The sequence below is a fragment of the Lonchura striata genome, chromosome 2 (assembly GCF_046129695.1).
Source record: "Lonchura striata isolate bLonStr1 chromosome 2, bLonStr1.mat, whole genome shotgun sequence".
In the NCBI taxonomy this organism is placed as follows: domain Eukaryota; kingdom Metazoa; phylum Chordata; class Aves; order Passeriformes; family Estrildidae; genus Lonchura; species Lonchura striata.
Genome location: NC_134604.1, coordinates 113,443,875 through 113,467,357, shown reverse-complemented (window position 1 = coordinate 113,467,357; position 23,483 = coordinate 113,443,875). Strand labels below are relative to the sequence as shown.

The 23,483-nt window shown below is 40.9% G+C and overlaps 1 protein-coding gene across 5 annotated transcripts in view; it reads right to left on the bottom strand.

Moving 5' to 3' along the window:
• DSCAM (DS cell adhesion molecule) overlaps positions 1 to 23,483 on the bottom strand; it is a 445,883-nt gene that overhangs the window by 152,051 nt on the left and 270,349 nt on the right. For 4 of the 5 annotated variants that reach the window (XM_021527473.3, XM_077781696.1, XM_077781697.1 and 1 more), the window contains exons 7-9: positions 20,641 to 20,937; positions 19,543 to 19,818; positions 6,720 to 6,998 (exon numbers count right to left, since the gene is read on the bottom strand). In XM_021527473.3, coding sequence (XP_021383148.2) covers positions 6,720 to 6,998; positions 19,543 to 19,818; positions 20,641 to 20,937 — 852 coding nt within the window. Of the gene's footprint in view, positions 1 to 6,719; positions 6,999 to 19,542; positions 19,819 to 20,640; positions 20,938 to 23,483 lie in introns of those variants that run through there. The other variant, XM_031506212.2, reaches the window with a different exon arrangement.

Below are 23,483 nucleotides of genomic sequence, written 5' to 3'. Positions count from 1 at the left end.
AGATGCCACAAGAAAATAAAATTACTCATTCAATTACCTGTCAATGGTTTCTGTATTGCTGTCTAGGTAAAGGAAGAGGATTTTCCTTCTCATATAAATGATGAAAAATCAGAGCAGACCTTTAAATTTTTTTTCCTCTTTGCTCATTTGCTTCTCAATTTTATTTCAATTTAATAGCTTATTCTGTGCTAAGTGCTGCATTAGTTCAGGGCACAGTGCTGTTAAAAACTTGTGCTAGATTTTGATACTTAGATTTAGATGATAAACCTTCGTTCACTTTTTCATTATGTTTTAGGAGATCATTAGCCCTTAAAGAAAATATGCTTAGCAAGAATTTAGCCAAGGTAATTTGTCTGATATGTTTGAGTTAATAGAAAAAGTAAACAATTTCAGAAAGTCTCTGAAATTACTCATGAATGTGACTGAACAGTTCTACCTTTATCACCCTCCTTGTCTCAGTAACACAGCTCCTTGAGTCTGTGAAGGAGGGAATTTAAAATTGCTTTACCAGTGAGTTTTTGGTAGTCCTTCATTCAATGCAGCACACAGGTCTATGGTGAGAAATGAGCTGTTGAATTATTTAGGGTAAGAGCCATAAGTTGACAGATGCCAACTCTTTAATGGCTGAATTCAAAGGAGGTAAAAAGTTAAAAAATAAAGGTTAAAAAGAGCTAAAATACCCCCCAAAAGGTATTTTTAGTCAATGTTATGGTTATCAGTCTCAGGCTCTCACTGTGGAAAAACAAAGGATGAATCAGAACAGGGTTCAGCACCCCCAAATCCTTCTCCCAGGGCTCCTCCATCTTTTCATTCCCAGCCTGGATGGATCCTGGGGATTGCCCTGACCCAGGTGCAGCACCAGCCCTTGTGAGGTTAAACATCATGAAATCCTTGTGGTCCCACATCCACTCCCTGGATTAAATCTGCTCTGTGCACATGCAAGAATCCCTCCTGGTGCCAAACTCACACATTCCTTCCCAGATTTCAAATCCCTGCAAGCACTTCTGGCTCCCAGAAATCAGTGAATCCCTCTGGAGAGCAATTCTGAAGGCTCCTAACACGAGTTCCTCTGGTGGGCTGCTGGAGTGAGTGAAGAAATAATCTATGGCATCAGCCCAGAATGCAGTGTTTCATTTTTACATGGAATATTTGTACTTCACATTTGGATCTTACTGTCAAAATGATGGAGGAAATTTAATCAGCCAAAGCAACCCTTGATGTATTAATGAATGAGATCGTTAAACACTGTACTTTAGTAAAGATGAACAGTTATTAAATTTGGTCATTGGACCTAAGGGGTTGATTTAGCTGGTTCAGTGAAACCATTTGCTCTGCAATTCAAGAAGAAAGCTGTACTTTTGTAAAATGGCACCGTGCCTAGTGGTTTGTGTTGATCAGGTTTGTCTAATGAATGTATTAAACAAGAGAATCTTTTAGGAGTCATCTTCAAAGCCACGGTGTAAACACCAGCAAAGAAAGTGAATGAGTTTAGACACTAGCTCTGACCTTAAATCTTCCCTCCCTGCTTTTCTGTCCCAAGCTGCTTTTGCTGCATCACCCCAGCACCGCCACCAAACATCACAATAAAGGTGGAGACTCATTCCTACCATCTGGAAAATTCAGGGACTCCTCATTGGGTGCCAAACTATCTAATTATATTCAACAGCCCTGGCAAGTGCAAAATGCAGACACATTTAATGCATTAAATGCATGATGGGGGGTTATTAGGTATCTAAAGACCTTATCTCAGTTTTAACTTATGATGTGTTCACTAACAGCACATATAACATCATGATTTATGCATCCACTGCTATCTTTGAATTCCCTTTTCTGGTAGTATCAGAAAAATTTTGAGTTCATAATACATTTATCAATTTTTTCTTTTTAGTTACCCATTAGAATTCTTTTCACTGCATTTTATTTCATAAGTACTCCATTTCGGGAAACTCTACAGAAATGAATAACACATGATAAAGTGTATATAGATTTTTAATCACTCTTAGACGACAACCTTAATGAGTAAAGCCTTGATTAATTCCTTGTGATGATTTAAGTAGTTGACAGAGAAGATATTTTCCTCATTTCTATCTATGGCTCTCATGACAGGATCCTATCCTTTCCTTTTTCTTACTGGCATGACTAGCAAACAAAGAGTGTGCCAAGAAATTTTTTATTATTATTATTATTATTATTATTATTATTATTATTATTATTATTATTATTGTTGTTGTTGTTGTTGTTGTTGTTGTTGTTGTTGTTGTTGTTGTTGTTGTTGTTGTTATCATCATCATCATCATCATCATCATTATTATCATCATTATTATTCATTATTTATGAGGTTTTGAGAAGCCCTTCTAGCTGCCATATTTTTAATGCATTTCCAGATCTGCAGACCAGGATTTGGAAGAGCTTACGATTTTGAGAGGGGAAGTCCTGCTCTTACTCACTTCCACTTCCTCCTGAGCTTTCAAAAGATATTCCATAAACATTGGGACTAATCAAGCCTTTTCTGTAGATTTGTATCTTGTGCTTGAGAAGAGATACCACTTGGAAGAATTTTTGTGTTGGCAGAAGCTTTTGCCTGTTTAGATTCTCTGGTATTATACCCAATGTTTTTTATCAATCACCTCTTGATATGAAGTTTGCAGAGCTCAGCTCCACTGAAGGTGTTTTCCCCTCTTCCAATTAGTCTAAAATAAGCCAATAATTTGTGGAGAGAAGCACTGACAGCCCCAAGCTCTGTCAGTCCAGAGCATTTGGCTCTGTCTCATTTCTTCGGTTGTCATCAAAGGGCTCAGAAAGAACTGAGATTGCCCTGAGAAGATCACCCAGATGTTCCAAAAAAGAGACTTTGTTGTCTCACTTTCTCTCAGCTGCTGCCTTCCATCTCCTGTGTGATGCTGTGGAAGCTGGCCATCATCTTCCTCTGATATTTAACTCAGGGAGAATCCAGCCTTGCTGGCCAGGTGTTTCTGGGGCTTCCCATCACCACTTGGTTGCTTTTATAAAGCACAAAATAGTTGGAACCGTGAAAATTTGCCATGAAGTGCCCACAGTATTTAAGAAACCAGTTCTTGTTTTACTTTTGCTGTTTAGTACCCCTGGTAAAATAGCAGTGCAGCTCAGATATGAAAAATAATATATATAGGACAAATATAAAAACTCTACTTAATAGACTTAAAACTAAACAGGAATATATAATGATAAAAAATAGATCCATGTGATCTGACAGAAGATATTGAGGAAAACATATCTGAAGATGTAAAGATGATGAATTTAGGTTTGTGTATGGAATCTGCAGAAGTTTGTGTGTTCACTAATAATTCAAATGAAGCAATGAGCATTTGGCCTGTGTATCTTCATTCATCTTAGGAATGTCTTGTCTTTAGATTCTATTTCTAGTCATACCCATGTACTGTAAAATTATGTGGATTCCCATTTAGTTTGGAAACAAGATGGCCTGTACTGTTTTAATGTCTGCTTTTGAAAAAATGAATGCAAGGATAGTCTAAATAAGGAAAAAGGAATTGTGTGGGTGACATTCATATTTCACTTAATTTTCCTTTCTCATTCACTGTCTGCTCTCATATCAAAATGCACAGTGTGCACATAAATAAGATTTTCCCAGAACACATCTCCCAGCATTTAGGACAGCCAACATTTAAGTTTAAAGCACACAGCTGAGAAATCCTCAATGGGGATTAGAGACAAGAGGAGTTAAAGCACCACTTCCCCCTGTATTTGGAAGTAACTTAGATTATTTAGAAAAATATAATGTTTCAGTTATACAGCACCTATGAACAAAAAGATGAGGAGGAATCAGAAAGCCTGGAGAATAAACAGGCAGCAGGAAAACAAGTCTGACTTGAAATGTTTACAGGTCAGGTTGGATGCAGAGGAGGAGTGGTCACAGTGACTCTTTGGTGGCTGTTTGAGCTCTGACCTCTGTGGGATGAGGCAGCACAAGCAGTTCAGTATGAGGGAAAGAAGTCAGGGTAGGGTTTTGGCAGAGAATTCGGGTCAGACATGATATTTCCCCTTTTTCTCTGAGTGAGAGCTGTTATCTCATATGCACATCCAAAACTGATTAAAACATTATCATTTAAAGCAACAGTGAGAGAGAAGAGGATTTAAGGAGGCTCTGCAAAGCATTGCATGGGCAGAAAGGTAAGCAAGGTGGGGAACATGATGTAGCCTTCACAACCTCCTAAAAATTGCAGGATCCAGAATTGCTCCCCAAGCCCTTGGGTATAAGAGAGTGGGAAGCTTCTCTCTGTTGTGCCTGTTCATTTTTTATTCCTCCTCAGGAGGTGTAATTAGAACAGAAAGCATACAAGGGGGAAATGGAGGTGTTGGGGTGAGGGACAGATATTATACAGGAGAAAGGCTTCCAAAAACTCTGGGACAAGAGGGGAAAACTGATTAGTGCCTGAAAAGGCAGCAAGAGGCAGGTATGTCCTGGGAACAGAGGTCAGGGGAGGAATTACCCACAGACAGCAGGAGACAGGGAAAGTGCAGTTCAGGCAAAGCCAGGAGAAGTGAGGGCACGGCAGGGCTTGTCCCCATCAGTGGGGGACAAGGCAGAAATACCTACACAGAGCAGAAACCACTGCAAAGATCAGAAATCCCTGCCCAGAGCAGCAATCCCTACCCTCGTGGGTCTCAGTGCTGGCAAGGACAGACAGTGGTGGCAGAGAACCTGTTCTCAGCTGGTAAAACCATCCTGGGAGTAAGAAATGCCTTTGGGAACCCACGCAGGGTTGCTGCAGATTCATGAATTCATGAATGCAGATTCATTCCCATCACTTCCAGAGCTGAATTGCAGCTGAAAACCAAGGGGAAAAAAAATCCCAGCTGTTTTTTGGTGCAGCATTTCTGAGCAGGGCAGACACATGTGAGGTTTTCAGCCTTCCCTCCTCCAGCAAAAGAGGAGGTGAGGAAAATCTCTCATAATTAGAGTGAGGAATAGGGTAAAAATCTAGCAGAAAATCTTAGAAAGGAATAATTAAATGCATGTAGTTAATTGGACTACTTAATTTAAGGATTACTAAATAAATCAGGAAAGTAATAGACACCTGAATAATCTTAAGCAAGATTAAAATCAGTATAATTTTAAAAAATAATGAAATATTTATATCAAAACTAGCAAAAAAGTATTGAATCTGTTTCCCATTGACTTCTGGAAATACTAGCATTAAAAAAGTAAGCATATTGGAAAACTAGGGAATAATTCCTAAAGAATAGCATTAGGACACTGGGAACATTTGACTTAGAAGAGTTCATCAGAATTTGGGGTGGGAAAAAAGCCCTGGGAAAAATTGCAAAAGCCCCAGTAAGATTTTAAGGTTTATCTTGGCAAACTTATAGGAGGTAATATAAAATGTAGAGATGGGCAGCAGGTGGAAATTACTGAGGTTCCTTGTAGGATTATTATTTCTCTGAGAAGCTGAAAGGCTTGGTGTCAAGAAGGAGATGGTGGAGAGGGAAAGGTCTGACTGAGTTTTTTAAAATAAAAATTTGAAACACTGAAAAATTCCTGGAAAGAAAAAGAAGCAATGTGAACTTCAACTTTAGTTGAACTTGTGCACAGTAAGTTTGAAAATACATCACAAGGAATAATCTCTAGATAATTTTGCTAAGGTGTCACTAGAAAGTTTTTTCCCACATAAAATATTTGCTTACTGAATGTATATTCACATCTGTTTCAAGGCAAAATGTTGTGAAGTCATCATGAGTTCATGAATCCTGCTAATTGCATAATAAACACAAACCAGGAAAAGAACAAGATAAGAGCCCTTTCCCCATGAAGTCAGCATCAATGTTCTGCTTTTTTACTGACATAATGCTGTAGGAGAAAGTGGTCTAAATAAAAAGGGATATAATCAGAGTAAAACAATAGCAGAGAATACTTTTATACCGTTTCAAAGGTTTGATCCCAATGACAAAATTTCCCAGAAAGTCACTCCTGTGGCTCCCTGACCCATCCCATACACTCCAGAGTTTTTCATTAGTTCCAAGACTTTTAGGTAGGAAAAAAACACATTACTTTCTGTGCCTCATTGCTCTCTGTGCTCTGTCACAGAGAGAAGGATTGCCACATATCCCTCTATCATTGTCACCACTTTTAATGAAGGGATAGAACTATTTTCAGGCTAAAACAATTTATTGCTCAGATAAACATCAGTCTCAGAGACCCTGAGATTTTAGAGGAGCAAGCAGTCAGCCATAGCTCAGGAGTAGTCATAAATTCTTTGTTACCAGGTAATACAAAACTTTCTAACGCAATAGACAGTTGCCACAGGGTTTATTTTGTTTTTTCGAACCTATCAGCTTTACTTATTTCTACTGCACTTTGGATGCTTTTGTCCAACAGGTTTCTGTCTCACATGCACACAAATGCTTCTGTTATAACTACTAAATTCTCAGTTTCTTCCATACAACCACACCCCTGCATTATAAACCCTTCACCATTTTATCAGTACAGTTTCTCACATGTTCTTATTTATGACTTTTTCTGCTTAATGTCTGTGTATTGTATTTTTACATCGATCCAAGCTTCTCCCAAGGCTGCAAATCAAACCCTTCCATGTCTGTGGAAAATTCTATTTGACTGATTCCCACACCCCTCTTTTCCCCACTTCCCATCAAACAGGCGTCACCACAAAACGCTGATGAATGCCGCTTAATTGTCGCCTTTCAGAGCAATTACACCTCCTTACCCCTGACGATTAATTGGCTCTGGTGCTCCACGGCTGCCGCGTCGTTCCTGGCGATGCAGGTGTAGTTCCCGTTGTGCATCAGGGAGAGGTTGGAGATCCTCAGGGAGCTGGTGAAGTCGATGTTGTCGATGGTGACGCCCAGGCTGGCGGGGATGGGCCGGCCGTCCTTCTGCCAGGTGATGGTGATGGGCAGGTCCCCCGAGACCACCACGCAGGGGATGAAGACCCTCTGCCCGATGGAGAAGCGAGGGAACTCGAAAGGTTGGATGAAAGGTGGGACTGGAAGGAGAGAAGGAAAGAGGGAGCTGTTGAAGGCACGGCCTTGTGTATGGGAATAACATAACGGGGCAGATGTGCAGCGTGGGATTGATGGTTTAGGATTTTAGCTTTTATGTTTTCTTCATATATTTGTAATCCTCCAATTCTTTAGTCTGTAGCTCTAAACTCCATATACAGTCCTAGCTACTGCTTTCCCAGTTTGGTCAGACACAATTCCTCCCTACTTCTGGGGATCAAGGACACCTCACTGTCTCAGGCCCTGAGAGATTTAAACAAAAATGAGTTGTGGAGAACCAAATTTGGGGTAAATGACTTCATTACCTGAAGCTGTAATTGAAAGATTAACCCCCAATATGCAAATGGCCCAAAGCTTTAAAAGTGTGAAAATTCATGACCCATCATCCATTTTGGGTGTAAGGCCCTGGGGAGACTTCATCTGCTCTAAATGTACCTGAAGGCCCTTCAATAAATAGAACTGCTTTTTGCTCCCTTAATTTTGTCTGTCCTGTGCTGTTAGGTACCCCCAAAAAGGCAACAGGATGTGCAGAATCTACACCTCTGACAGCCGTAAAGAACTGTTTAGAAGGAAAAAAAAAAATCACATTTTTGAAAACACATTCTCATTTCTTGGCCACCCAGTGCATAAGCAGAGATGAGAAGCAGGAGATGTTCTGGCTTCTAGGGATGCCTGACCTCACTGGCAGACCCCCACAGAAATCCCAGACCACCCTTCCAGAAATCCCAGCACCACCAGCTTGAGCCTCTGCAGGGCTGCCAGCAGTGACATTGCCAGGAAGAGCTCAGCAGCTTTCAAGGTCTGTTCCAAGGGCTTTGCTTAAAGGTCTTGGAATAGACCTGGAAGAGGCTCCAGCTTTGCTTCCTTCAGTGCCTCTCACACTTATTTCTTAATGTTTCCAGTCACAATTCTCACTAAGAGTGCAGGAAGGGGAAGATATCTACAGTACTTGTATGTTACCCTGATTTTTAAGTGTTAAGTTTTCTTTTATAGTTCTTCTGAAAGTTTTAAAGTTGTCATAAAACTTCTTTAGCTTTCTGATAATACTTACATGTTTGGGAGTAAAAGTTCCCACACAATTTCATGTATAAATAGAATAGTTTACATATTTGTCTGTGGGTGGAGAAAAAGGATTGATTGATCTTTGGACCAGTGTGTTTGGAGAGGTAGTAATTCCATCCTCCAATCCACGGTCATCTTTGGAATTCTGTAAATACCAAATGTTTGAATAAAACTGTGTCTTTCTCTCTTTTGAACTTACCAAACTTCTGTTTACTCATTTCATGTCCAATAGCAACACTTGTAGGACACAAATGAAGGTAAAACTGATTTCTAATTAGAGGGATGGTACAAGGCATGAATGTTCAAGTTGGCATTTAATTCCTGCTAAGAATATTTGGCCTGAAAAATATTTTTTTCTTTACTTTTCTTTTTTACCATATTATTCTCTGGCTGAAACAAAACCATGAAAGAAATTAGCATATTTTCTACAAAATTAAAGAATTCTACTTCTTAAAATAATTTTGTTTCCAGGTATTTGTAATAAAAACTAGTGAAACTGACAGATTAAATAAATACAGAAAAAATAATGGGGCTGCCATGTTTTCTTTGGGTTGTGGTTGGAATGTTTACTAAAAAATTGGTAAATTGAGAGGCAAATACTTGTCCAAATGAAGGACTCAAAATCTTCTGCCCTTCTCAGGGGAGCATTCAAACAACCAGGGCATTGATCTCAGATAGGTTTTTATCAATCACTCCTGAAAGGTCTGCACAACCAACTTTGCAAGCAGTACTCAAATCCTGATTTATCAAAAGAGAAGGTTCCTAGAGGTTATGTACCTCAGATATAGAAGTGCATTTTCCTATTGCCTGGGAGATCACTTACACATAATCCGTGCTACATTTGAACGGGAAAGATGGAAGGATACCCAGAGCAGAACATTTATAGTGATCTATATGCTCTAACTCCAGAAGAAAATGGAGTTGGTGGCTTTATCTAATTGTATTTCTTTTGTCCTTTTTCCTTTCAGAAATTCTAAGGTTGTGCTTCCCCCAGAGTTGAAGCAGAAAAAAAAAACATCTTTCAAGTGGTTGCAGTGTGTGCCCCTGAACTTCCCCAGCAGCATTTTTCCTCCTCTGCCACTGTCCTGTTTCTGGGATGCAAGGACAAGAGTTGGTGACCACCGAGTCAGCTCCAGGCATTTCCTTTGATCCATGTGTTGGATCCTCCATTAGGAATCAGAAAGTTCAGCAAGCATGGCCAGCAGGAGGGGATTCTGTTCCTCTGTCCCCTCAGGTGAGAGCCCTGAGACCTGCAGAGCTGCCCCAGCCCTGTCCCAGCCCAGGAGGAGCTGGAGCTGCTGCAGAGAGCCCAGAGGAGGCTCCAGGATGAGCAGAGGGATGGAGCAGCTCTGCTGGCAGGAAAGGCTGGCACAGCTGGGATTGTTCACCTGCACAGGAGAAGCTTTGGGCTGAGCTCAGGGTGGCCTGGCAGGGCCTGGAGGAGCCCCAGGAAAGCTGGAGAGAGACAATTTCCAGGGCATGGAGGGACAGGACACAGGGAATGGCTTCAGACTGAGAATGGGATAGAGAGAAGATGTAAGAAAGAGTAGAGTAGATATAAGGAAGAAACCTGTCTATCTAGAGTAGATATAAAGAAATTCTTCCCTGTGAGGGTGGGCAGGCCCTGGCACAGGTGCCCAGAGCAGCTGGGGCTGCCCCTGGATCCCTGGCAGTGCCCAAGGCCAGGTTGGACACTGGGGCTGGAGCAGCCTGGCACAGTGGGAGGTGTCCCTGCCATGGCAGGGGTGGCACTGGATGGGCTGTGAGGTCCCTTCCAACCCAAACCATTCTGTGATTTATAATTCCATGACTCTAGGCCCCCCAAAGGACTAAGGCCTTGTTCAAAGCCATGCTCAAACGTTTGTGCAGATTCACCTCATGGTGCAAGAGGTTGACAAATGCAATTTTTGGTATTAACTCCGCAGTTTCCAGCACAGCCACGGTGCCATTTGATGAGGGGAAGTTATGACCATGCTCAGCTGCCACAGAGAGGTGACATCAGGGACAGGACAGCACAATTCATCCTTTCAGGCCTTCACTGGCTTTTCCCAAGAGTGTCTCACTGCCTGGGTTTGGGAAAAGTGCCACTGCCATCCATTTTTCTCACAGGCTGTTAAGACTTTTTCCTGGCTGCCATCGCTCTAATTGCTAAAACCTGTCCTTTGGCATTCTGAAAACCTGGTAGACCAGGCATAGAAAAAGAAGAAACATGGTATAAATTACTGTGTTTATTTGAACTTTGAGCACTACCTGCTTGCTCACTTGGGGACTTTTGCTGTCACAAAGTGAGGCAAAATACCTGCAGTCTCTTGGAATTGCCTTAGCCCAGCTAACTCAATTACATGAGATATCTCAGATTCTTTCTACATCAGCAGAAAAAAAATTATCTTAGCATTTATTTACGAACAGTTCATAATATGAATGGGAATGAGAAATTACCTGAATGTGTCTTTCAAAAGGTTCTGCCATAAATTTTCCCCTTGATAAGTGTAAATACCTGCTAAATGCCAAGTCCTCCCCTTACTATAATGCCCAGCACATTTCTGCCCAAAACCTTCTTTTTGTCTCAGACACCTTTACTGAAAAATATGCTAAAATTCACAACAGGGTGACAAATTACTTTTGTATTTTCTGCTGAGTGTGTAACAAATTTGAGCCAATCTTTCACAGACAAAATGACATCAAAAGTCAGACAAAATATTGCCCAAGGATTATAATGTGCATCTTTACTCTCCATCTCCCTGATGAAGAAAACAAGGAGAAAGATCATTAGGTGACATTGAAATGTTTTTCAGAAAATATTGATTTGCAAGGGTGCATTTACCAGCTCTAAAATATAAGTAGCAGCCTGCAGAGTATTTCAGAAATTGACTGAAATATTTTTAGGCAGCACATTATCCTTCTATTCAGGTTTTCAAGATACAGAGGAAACCAACATTTCCACTTCATAAAATATAAAGTATATTCAACCTGCAGCAGCTTGCAGTCCTGACGAGGAGCTTATTTTAAGAGCCAATGTGTAATTTAAAAATCAGTACTTAGAAGAAGGTAAATAGTCTTGCAGAAACTTTGAAGTATTTAAGAATGTTTTTCAGCTATGGTATCCACCAGTTTAAATTGATAAAGGAAGTTTTTAGTGAGCCATCATTTCATTGAAAATGATATTTGGTGAGCTATCTGCTTGTTTAAAGAAGGAAATGACCACTGAAAAAAATCACATATTAAAAATCTATGATGATATCTGGAAAATAATTTCTGAAATATAATTTTTTTTTGTCTCTATCACTATCTGCAGTAAAAAGTAGAGATATATCCTTGATAGAAGAAAATATCAAGCTGGATTAACCAACATGAAAAGGTTTTTTTGCACACTAAAGCTGTACCATTGCCAAAGAGCAGTAAAAATTAAGAGGGGTATATAATACTTTGAGAGAGAAAATTTACATTAGGACAGAAGTATTTAAAATCTGTTTATAATACTTCAAGGTGTGTTTATGTATTTTCCTTCTCTATATGTAGCATTAGCATGACCATATTTCAGAGCTTTCATTTGATTTTTTGGTGAAATGATGCTATTTTATATATAAGTTGTATATATATGTTATATATAAATTTATATATATTATATATATTTTTAATATATATAATAGTCTTTGTGCTTGTGCACCTGGAAGGGATCTTTCTTTCTCTACCCACAACAGGCAGAAGAGTGAAAATCTCTGCTTCATGCCACCAATTGCTGTGTCCTGGGAATGCTTTACTGATGAGAGCTTGAATTAAGTGTCTATTTAAGAAGAAGATCATGGGCCAGCCTCATTAGTGCTAATACAGGAAGATTTAAATTATGTTTTTGTGCCCTAGCAAGGTCTTCTGTACCTCTGGGGGACTGCTGGAAAGGAGGGCAGGGAGGGCTTCCACGCTGCTCTCCATTAGCAGAGGAACATCCTTAATTTCTTGCCCTCTGTTCCATGGGAGTTTTGCTGGGAGGAGCTGCTGAGATGATTCACTAAGACAGAGCATCCTGCAGATCTCCTGTTTCCTGCAGCAGCTGGCTGAACATGGTGTTCTGCACAGCAAAGCGAGAATCACCCCCTGCTTTATCATCATAAACAGCTCCCTGATGGGTTTTCTTGCAACAGCACTGTTGCAGGGGCTGTTTCTGCAATATAAATTACTTTTGGCAATTAATATTTATGGCTGTTGCAAAATCACAACCACCAGGCTATGCAGTCTCTTAGGGCAGCTGTGTGACCCCAGATTTCGTGCACTGGGAGTGAAAAAGCCAAAATTATTTTGTCTCTGCACAAGCCCTAGCCATGCTCTAGCAATTTTTAGGTTTTCACAGCTATCACAGTCCCCACTCCCCTTTCCTGCCATCCAACACTCACAGGCTTCCTGATGACATGGTGGGAGCTTCTCCAAAAGGAGAGAGCATTTAAAATGTTGTGTAGAAACCAAAAGTGCTTTTAAATCACGTCTCATCCATCTATGGAACCTTCTCCTTGGTGAGGGGAAAAGTGCAAGCCCTTATCATCCTGAAACACCCTGCAAAGCTGGCATGGTGGGGAGCTCACTTCCCTGCCCAAGGGGATGCATTTGCTATTTATTTGTAAGAGAGAAAACCTTGATTTGAAGATAAGACAGCAGCTGCAGGAGTGTTTTCAGGCAACAAGCTGATATCTTCATTGGTAAAGTGCTTCCTAATTAAAGTCCTAATTTTGGAACCTGCTCCAGAGATATTGCCCTTGTTCAGCCCCTACCTGATCTAAAGTGATCTTTGTCCTCAGGTATCACTGTGAAAAGTCCAACTAGATCACTGGAGCCACAAGATGATTGATAAAATGAGCACAGAAAAAGAGCAAGAACACGTCTTCTTAAAAATCTTAAGTAAAGAGAGAGAAGAGGGCCAGTTTTTGATAAACCCATACATAGTATGCAAAGCATCTTGAACTCCTTAATTGAGGCCCTTGTTGAAGTACTAAGGCTCATTTCACATTTTTTGCATAATTTACAAATAAATGCATCCATCACAGACATAAATTATGTTTGAAAGATAGAAGATATAAGACTGTGAACAAATCCAGAGAGTTTTAATTTAGATTTAAGTGAAAAGTTTTAGGCTTGTGCATACTCATTCTTTGTCATGAATACTGGGATAGTGGGGAAACAACTTTAACAGAAATTTTTGTGTGACCATTTCTGCAGTGTCAGGGGTGAAGTCATTATAGAAGTTAAATTAGAAGTAGACTGGTGCAAAGTCATATCCAGATGACACTTGTGAGACTTTAAAGAATGTACATCAGTTATTTTGGTGCAAAGCTAGCCTTAAGCTGCTGTATGCTGAATGCAAAAATAAAATAAAATTTACACTGACTTGGCAAGAATATCAGCCTGTTCCAGTCTTATCTTCAGGAATTTCTACAGGTTAGACACACTTGAAACATTGCTATCAAAGTGCATATTCCATTAAATCAGGTTCTGCCACTGCTTGCCCCCCAAAACTACTCCCCATGCCCATGATGTGACCTCAGAAGAATTCCTAAGTGCATTTTCCAGGATGTTTTGCACGATGACACATTCTCACCCACTCTGACCACATGGCCCTGGTGTCATTCCTGTACATGACAACTTCAGTCACTTTGAGAGATCTGAGCATTTCTTTCCAAGGAAGTTGTGACAAGTTTGAAGGCATCCAAAACCATATAGTGTGGAGGAGAGGAAAAAAGGCAGAAAGTGATATAATGAAAGAAATAGCTGAAAGATGTCAGGGCAAGAAGTTTTTGTTTGTTTGTTTGTTTGTTTGTTTGTTTTGTTTTGTTTTTTAGTTTTTGGTTTTTTTTTTTTCTGGTTCAATCTATTGGCAAAGTCAGTCAGTAGGACAGGTAAGATCTGAGATTTGTGCATGAAGCTGAACTCCCACTTGCCATAATCCCACACTTCCAGGCTGCAGCATGCACAGATTAGCAGACTGATTGAATGCACCACAGTCCCAGGAATCCTGCAAAGATTTCCAATGATGTTTTTTCCCTTTTGTGCCTATATATTTTTCACTAGCTAAACCAGCCCTCCCTGAACTGATTTGCAATGCAAATTCACCAACAGTATTTCAGATATTAGGAAAAGCTAGACACTTCCCAGGAAAGATGAGGAGAATCTATTCAAAGAGTTGCAAACGTGAAGCTATTTAGAAGTTTGGTTTGCTTGTATTCTAACATGAAACAAGGCTGGTACAATTCCTTTCTGTGGGTCACAACAGGTGAGGTGCTCACTTTATATACAAGTACCTTTCTAAATCAATGAAATACATAAGCTAAACAAGGTCAGAAACAGTCCTTTTGAACAACGCATTTTTGATTTTAATGATGCTGTACCCTTCCCTCTCAGGGGCTTCTTTTTCAATTAATTCCTGTTGGAGAAGTGTGAATAGCAGCAGGCTGTTTACATGAGAATGTGTCCCATGAGACTGATGACAAGAAAATCATCACTTACTACTGATGGCTTTTACTGTAGCTGGGAAAACTATTACTATAAATTGCATAATAAAAAAATGGAGATAATAACTCACTCCTGTTCTTAAAAGCTCTGAGATCTACTAAAATGCTGTAAAAGAGATGTTGCTATTATTCTTTTAACATCTTTCCATTTTAATGTGGCTTTTTTTTCAATGGAAATATGAAAATTAGAGATAGAGTGGGGAATATAACCTCTTTCTTTGTTTGCTAACACTTCCCATGATAAGACTATTTTCATTTGCTTGCAGTTTGATTTTTGTTTGGGTAGCAGTTTTCCAGGCCAGGTATCTGCCTCAGGCTGAGTCATTTCAGCTGGAAGGTTTCAGCTACAATTCTTTGGCCATTTCCAAGAATAAGGTGGGAGAGTGGGAAAACTGATACATGGTAAATATCAATTCTACCATAAAACCAGAAAAAAACCCAAAACAAAGTTATTGTAGGAACCTGAAATTTCCACCTGCCCTGTGGATTTAGCAGCATGGATTTCAATTTCAGGTGATGGCACCAACCTCAAATGTTTTTACTATACCTCTAAAAAGTCATCATAATGGTGCCCAAATTTTGCATTCCGAGCAAAACCAAGTCAATAAATAAACAAAACTCCCACATTTCAGATGTGGACAGGACATTTTGCAGTGGCAGAGTCCAGGCAGCACTGAGCACATCCCAGCACTGCCTTTCAGTGGCTGAGTCAGTTTGGTGAGATTTCAGAAATCAGGGCAGATTTGTCACTCCAGTGCTTGAACTTCAAGGATGGCAGAGAGGACTGGAACTGGAGGCTGGGAAAAATGCTGGGGTATCCAAAGGGAAAGGGTAGTTTTGAGTCTTGAGAACAAGGCAGTGTGGAAATGAGAGGTGAGATGATAAACATTTTGAGTTCAGATTGATTTTGAAAGCCAGAGGAGAAGAGCCAGGACTTGGGAAAGGCGGAGGTGGAGAAAACTGAGGAGGACAGATCATTTGGAGAAGGAATGAACAGAAAATCTCCATCTTCTACAGAATATTCTTCTCTTTAGGATCTCTGACTCCAACAGTCCTCTGCCTTTGGCAAACGTGTACAAATCCCTCTGGCAAGCCACGAGAGCTGGGCTGAACACAGAGCAACAAACTGGTGCTGCTAAGAATAATTCTGTTCTTGGCAAGGATATGTGCAGTATCCTTAGCAAGGCTAATCTCAATTATTTCTGATGCTGGCAGTAACTGCTGTTCCCAATTTGCAGGATGCAGGAGAAAGGGGGTTCAGTTTACTTTACAAAAAAAACCCTAAAAATAAAATTACACCTAACATAGGCCAAAGCAAAACATGCTGAAAAGGTTTTATTACAGTTGCAAAGGTGAGTGATCAGCAGGTATGGAATACAGAAATTAAGTATGTAAGTACAGTTGTAGTCTCCCTCTGTTACTTGTGCATTACAGGGTGAGTAGTTTGCATGGCTTTCTGTCAGAACTAAGAACTGGCCAAATCATTTGTCTAAATACAAAAAAAAAAAAAAAATAATAATGCCAAATTGGCTTGATTTCCAAAAAGCCCTATTAGGACTCAGGCATGGTTCCATGGGAGTTAAATCTGCCAAGCAGAAACCTGCACGTTCTCCTGCCAGCTCATGCACTCAGCTCCCAGCAGCCAGCTCAGGGGACTGCTGCCTTCCAAATCCAGATTTTGGGAGAGACAAGGGGAAGGCAAGAGCTTGGGGGAGAGGGCAGGGCAGGAATTATTTGGAGCCTGAGTTATTTGGAGCCTGCAGACCTCTGGTGTAGGTGGCTATGCAGACAAGGGCAGCAGTTATTCCTAAAATGGGACAATGGATTCCACATGGTGTCTCATTGATTGTTCTGATCAGCAGGGCAAAGAAGCAGAGGATCTAAGGTCAAACAGCACAGAAGGGTGGTGAGATTTCAGAAATCAAGGCAGATTTGTCACTCCAGTGCTAAAACCTGAAGGATGGCTCCCAAGCTTCTGCCTTTCCCAGAGCCTGCCGGGTGGGAGGATGCACAGCAAGGCTCTGAGAGCTCCTCTGAGGTTCTCTGGTAGCCAGAAGTTCATTTAAAATTATTGTCAAGAAATGTTCTGTTCTCTTCTCTGTGACCTTATCATGATTTCTGAAGGATGATTTCACTTTCATTTGGATGTTTGCAAAAGTCAAAATACTCTGCAGAGTGGACAGCACCCTTGTATTTGATGGCACGCTCATGGTGTTGCATGTTTTTATTTAAATGCTGCTTTAAGCAAGTCTTCATCCAAGCCAGAACTAGGATGCTTTACATGCTGGAGGTTTTGGAAAGTGGAAAGTAAATGTGGCAGAGAGCTGCCAACTCTAAAAACCAGTTGTTTGCCTAATGCAGATAAACACTGCCCCATAGAGCCAAATTCTGCATTTACCTTTGCCACAGATCTGTCAGATAAAGCTAATTAAATTACTTAAATCTGTCCTTCCCAGGGGGTTGCTAAGCTGGGTGACGTGACTGCTCTGAAGGACAAAGCAGAACTCTCAGGAGCAACTTCATTTCAATGGGAGCACAGCTTTGAACATATAAATGCTACATAATGAACATATAAATGCTACAGGTGAACTGGAAAAATTAAGCTATAAGCTTCTGAAATTGAATATACAAAAAAATGTGTGGATATTCTTGAGTTCAGTTTGTGCTTTATTGCCATTTTTCCTGGTGACCCAGGTGGCTTTTGAAAATGAACACATTGTTTCTGAAACATTCTGATACCACAGAGGTGATAAACTCATGAGGAAATTAATAATTATGTCCTCAGAATAGAACACAGACAAGAAAAAAACCCACTAACTAACAGCTCATTCAGTGTCATCTATTCTGAGTCAGGTGAATGGTTTGAGGTCATCCACAAAGCTTGTAGCAGAACTGAGAGCAAAGCAAAGGACTTGTCATATTGAGGATGGACAATAATTCCCCCTCTGTTTCTCTGGAAAAAAATAATTATACTGATGGTAGGAGAAGCTGAACTATAAATAAGGGTATTTGAGCATTGATTTTAACACCTCTTACAATGTAATATTCTAACCTCCAGTATACAAGCTGGGCTATATTTTGTATTTTTTTGGTATCAAATAGAAGTGCTTAAAAATGCATCCCATTAGGTTTGGAATCTATAAAATGAAAAGGCAACACCCACACACACACACTCACACATTAATAATATTTTAAAGCACCAGGCCACTTTTGACTCCCCACTAGTATGTTGGATAAAATCTGCTGTGGCATTGTTGACCTCAGGCTACAACAGCAGAACATTGAGAACTGTTCCGGTCTGACCTAAAAACCTCACCTGTGACATTTTGGGCTCTGTAGATGAGGCCAGGCTATTAACCTTATTTTCAAATTACAATGTCTTTTCAAGGCTTGGAGCAACCTGGTCTAGTGAGGAAGTAAAATCAAGGAATAAAATCATTGACAAAAGTTACAGCTCAATCCAAATTGCTAGAGCTGGCATTCTGTTTTCTGGATGAGGAATTATCAAGTTGGAAACTGTAACCTAATGGAAGAAAAAGTGGTATTTCACCTGAGATACCAGTTAGTGTTCTCAGTGACTGGTATTGTTTTGATCTCAATGCCTATGACTGCTGGATTTGTTTTGTCTGGCTGCATTAATTTTGACAGTCATTTGAAAAATGGTATCATTTAAGAGGCAGCTTTTCCCCACCAGAATTTCCATGGTGGTCTCTTAGTGCATCAGGAACACAGTGACTGATTTGTCATTCAGCTCCTAAAATCTATCAACAGATCTGTGATATCACTGTAATGTCAAGCAAAGCCCCACACACATGAAAACAAAAGGTGATGTTGACTTTTTATGCCACAGCTTGTAACCAGTGCCCATGATGGCCTCAGGTGTGGGAGATGTCATGCCTTTCAGAGTCCAAATTGCTCATGGCTTAAAGTTGATCCCCTAAACTCTTGGAAAAAAAATAGCAATTGCATCATTCCAGAGTGCTAAGGGCAAAACTAACAGAGCAGAAGGAATTGAGATCAGATGTCTGTAACAAAGTCATTTTACCTTACTGTTCTCTGCATCTTATCTGAGAATGGTTACAAGATTCAATCACATTCCTTCCTCTCCTCTGCCTCCAAAAAAAAAAAAAAAAAACAAACAAAAAAAAAAACCCACCCCAGGAAAAATTTCTAATAACTTAAGGAACAGTGAAATTATGCCCCAATTCTTCCTACAGGCTCACATAAAGTGCAGTATTTAGTGGCCCCATTGCTCAAAGCTAGATTCTAGTGCAATCAGGTTTTCTGTCTTTTGTATCCTCATGAATAGGTCTGAACATTGCCAATGTCAGAACAGTCAGGACACAATGGTAAAAAATTCCTATTCTCAGTCTCTTTCTGAAGTCTTTCAGGGCCATCTGAACATCCTTGTTTTGGACTGTTTGAATAGATTTGAAGCATTCCTATTAGAATTTCAAGTCACATTTATTTACAGTGTTACCTTTCTAAGCATGAAGAGCACTCAGATAATCACTTAATAAGAGAAAAGCAAGGTTAATGCTTTTAGTTCCTGTCTCTGCTTGGTGGCAAATGTGCAGACATTAAAATTCTCATCTCATGTTTTAAAAGCCAGGAAGTCACTGGCTAATGAAAATTGGAACTTTGTTGTCCAGTAGAAAATCAGTCACCAGTGAAACGTGTGTGACAAACCATTCATTTCCTGAGTGAAAAGTGCTCATAGCAAACTTGAGCTGCAAGGCCCCCACTCAGAAGAAACAAAAACAATGAGGACCAGCTGAGCCACGGACGGTAAAAGTCAGGCGAGAACAAGACACAATGACTGATTATCTCCATGTCATCATTAAAAATAAACACAAATCTGGATTAACCTCCTCAAACCGCTCGCTATCCGCCTGCCGGGACAATCCCACGTGTGCAATTCCACCAAGGACCCGGCAATTAGCCGGGCTCTGCTCTTCCCAGCTGTCCTCACCTTTCACCGTCACGTGCACGCTCTGGCTGGTGGACAGCTGGGGCTGGACCAGGACATTGCAGGTGTACTCGCCCTCGTCCACCTCCTTCTGCACGTCCGAGAGCTTCAGCGTGCCGTTGTTCTCGAACGCCACTTGGCGATGGTTGAAGGGCAGCAGGTTGGAGTTCTTGTACCACTTGATGGAGTAGTAGGGGTACCCGATGACCCTGCAGTGGATGTAGGTGTCCCTCCCAGCGATGGCCGTGATGTTCTTCATGGGCCGAATGCTCGCTGGCCCTGCCAAGGCAAGGAAAGGAGCTCTTGAAGACAATTTAAAGGCACATTTGCTCGGGGGAATGTGCGTAATTTTTTCTGGATATACAGATGTTAATGGATGCGGCTCGCGCCGCACTTCTTTGCATTTGACAGATTTTTACTTTTAAGAGCTACTTAAGCAGTTTTCCTAATCTTTGTATGCTCTACTTTTTCCTTACCCTGCAGCATCCATGCTAATTATGTGGGGGTATCTATTTGTGTTATCCAATACTTGCCTGATAAAATCTTTACTGTATTACAAATTAAAAGGCTGAGTGTGATTTAATTAATGTGAAACAACAACACTGATATGGAGCTAGACTCCTGTTACACGTAAGAACACTGAAACAATTAGCTTTTTTATTTACTATGTATATAAATTATATATATATATACCCAGAAGGATGGGTATTATGCCATGTAGAGCCAGAAATTCAAGCTAAAGTTCTGTATACATGAATAATTACAATGGATGTTGGACAAGTAAAGGAGGAAAGGAAAAGGAAAACAAAACATGCACAGCAGGACTAAAGCAAAGAGACTGTGAACTAGTAGAGGTGAGTATAGGAAAAATAGACTAAAGGACACAAGCCAAAGGGTTCTTCCAACATTTAACCATACCATACACTTTCTAGATGGGGCTGGAGAGGCAGGGTGGGAAAAGAGAGCAGGGGGAGAAAAGGAGAGGACAAAAACAGTAAGTCGGTTTTTGGCATTCCAAAATCTCATCACATGCAACAATCTTCTTCTCCACTACAATGAGTTATGTGTGTTTTTTTTTTGAGGAGCTGATTTGACAAGCACCTCTTACGTTTATTCGAGCCTGGTACAGGACGACTCCCGCAGAGTTGTTGGCGGTGCAGCGATAGACGCCCCCGTCCCGGACCTGGGTGTTGGAGATGTTCAGGTAACTGACCACGTTGCCCTCGGACGTGATGATCTGGCTGATCCGGTGGCTGCCGTCCTTCACGATGGGATCCTCGTCCAGTGTCCAGGTGATCGTGGGCAGGGGAGTCCCCTTCACGTTGCACATCAGGGACACTGGCTCTCCTGGGCTCACCACTTTCTCGCTGAAGGCAGAGATGATTTTGGGAGTTCCGTCTGCCGAGGGAGAGGAAAGCAGGAAAACAGTGCTTACGTGGTGTAAAGCTTGTCCCTTCTACCCTGCAGCATATCACATGAGCCAAGATCTTTTTTAGAAGCAACGGTTTTCCAGGATGTAACCCTAATTATTGAGAGAGGGAAATAAATTCTGCCGATAGAGGACTTAAATGACCTTTTGCTTATAGCAAGTTTCTTTAACATCTTCTGGGAAACCTGGAAATGGCTCTGCTGTAGGATAAGCTCTTGAATAGGATTGGGCATCTCTATGAACTGCTCTGTTCCTGCAGAAAAATTCTAAAACTATACAGAGTTCATTATAAAAGATACAGCAAAACCTCAACGCATTTGGAGGTTCTCTTCTCCTTGTAGATTTTAGCTCCTTGGGAAGTTAAGGATGCATCCTGTTGCCAAGAGCCAGGCACAACTTGCATAGGCTGATTTCACACAGCAGTTTAGTCCTGACATGCAATGCCCCATTTGAGAAAGTATTAAATGAAGCTTTTCTGAATACAGATTGCCAGTAACAGCAGTGATGCCAATTTCTGTCAACGGTCATTTTGTGCTACAGATAAATATTTCTCTGAATGAGAGTGTTCAAACACTTTATCTTGTGAACTGTCTCCCAAAATACTCAGCCTGTACCAGGGAAATGAATAAAGAAAATGGGTGGGCACAGAAACTTTGTGATTAAATACCCATCATCTCTCCAGAGAGTTCACTGAGGTAACATTTAGGAGTGCTGACACCCTGGTATTACTTAGGAAGTCCTTTCTGTGGTCATGCAGTGTGTGGTTTTTTTCCTTTGAAAATGTTACTTTAAAAACAGGGCTGCAAAATTCCCTTGCTTGCCACATGGTAAAAAGATAAGCAGTGGCATTCTCAGAATTTTGAAAGGCCTCAGCATCCCTGGAAGAGCATTTAATTTTATTTAATTTCATTTTTTTTTCCTTTGCCTCCTCTCTCTTTCATTTCTGTTCCATTGGTTATGTGACAGAGTTTCTAATTTATTTATTTATTTTCATTCCTGACTCTTTCCTTTTCCTTTGTGGTGTACTGGATACTGTCACCCCTCAGAAAACAGAACAGCAGCAACACAAAAAAAAAAGCTTTTTATCCTGAAAGGGAGCTGACATAGGACCAATAAATCTGTGAGCGTGCACACTATATACCTCTGTCACCCCTCCTCCTCTTTTTTTCCCCCCTTTTTAAAATTCAAGTGACAGGCTTTTTTTTGAGATGAAAGCAGACATTATTTTCCCAGTGAGACCTGAGTGTCTTTGAAATCTTCCCTGCTGTTGCTCTCTGATAACCTGCACTCTCCCGACACCATGATAGATTATCAATATGCTCTTTAGGCTTTCCTAGTCACGGGACATGGTTGCCGAGGTAACTCGGTCCGGGCAGGTAATCTCTTCTTCTTCTACAGAGACTCTAAAAATAGTGTCCATGCCATGCCTGCACCACAGCCTCATTAGAGAGATGCCTCTGTTATTCAAGATGATCTCCAAGCCATCAGCCAATACACCCAACAAGAAATGCAATGTTTGGATTTTTAACAGAGATCTGCTTGGGAAGGATTTTTTTTTTTCAAATTGATTTTTCCATTCTCTTATGAGTAAGGCACAATAAACCCCATGGACGTTTCATGAGTACCCTGTTTTTTTGTAAACTCCACTGATGCCAAAATTATTTTTGCTTTTATATATTCTTCATATATATTCATAACTCTGTAGACCATTACAGAGTTCCTAGCTCACTCCAGTACTTTTCCTACCCTGATAGACAGAAAGATAAAACACATTCCCAAAGGCCCCAATCCTATCTTGCTTTTTCCTGGGAACCAAGTATGAGCTACCCTCCCAAGACACTTTCTCATAAACAAGGTACAGCTAGTAGCAAGAAAGGGGGCCTCCAGAAGAGGTGGAACCAAGGGGGAGAATTGCCTCATTACTTGAGGTTCTAATTGAGAATTCCTGTCAATTATGCTAATTTGCTAAACTTATAAAACTGTATTCACCCTGTGTGGGGAGGGTATTTTTCCATATCTGCCCCTTGAGGCCTCCAATTAAAGACCAGGTCCTATTACCTTCCTATTTTTATTACAGATTACCTCCTATACCAATACTGTGTCCAGTTTTGGGCCCCTGAGTTTGGGAAGGACATTGAGATGCTTGAACACATCCAGAGAAGGTCAATGAGGCTGGAGAGGGGCTGGGAACACAAACCCTGTGAGGAACCACTGAGGGAGCTGGGGGTGCTCAGCCTGGAGAAGAGGAGACTCAGAGGTGACCTTGTCACTCTGCACAGCTCGTGAAAGGTGGCTGTGGCCAGGTGGGGTTGGGCTCTTTCTCCAGGAACAGACAGAACCAGAGGTCACAGCCTCGAGCTGCACCCAGGGAAATACAGGTTGGGTATCAGGGAAAAGTTTTTACAGAAATGGTGATAAAGTTCTGGAATGGCTGCCCGGGGAGGTGGTGGAGTCACCATCCCTGGGTGTCTTTAACAAAGCCTGGATGTGGCACTGGCTGTCAGGGTTTAGTTGA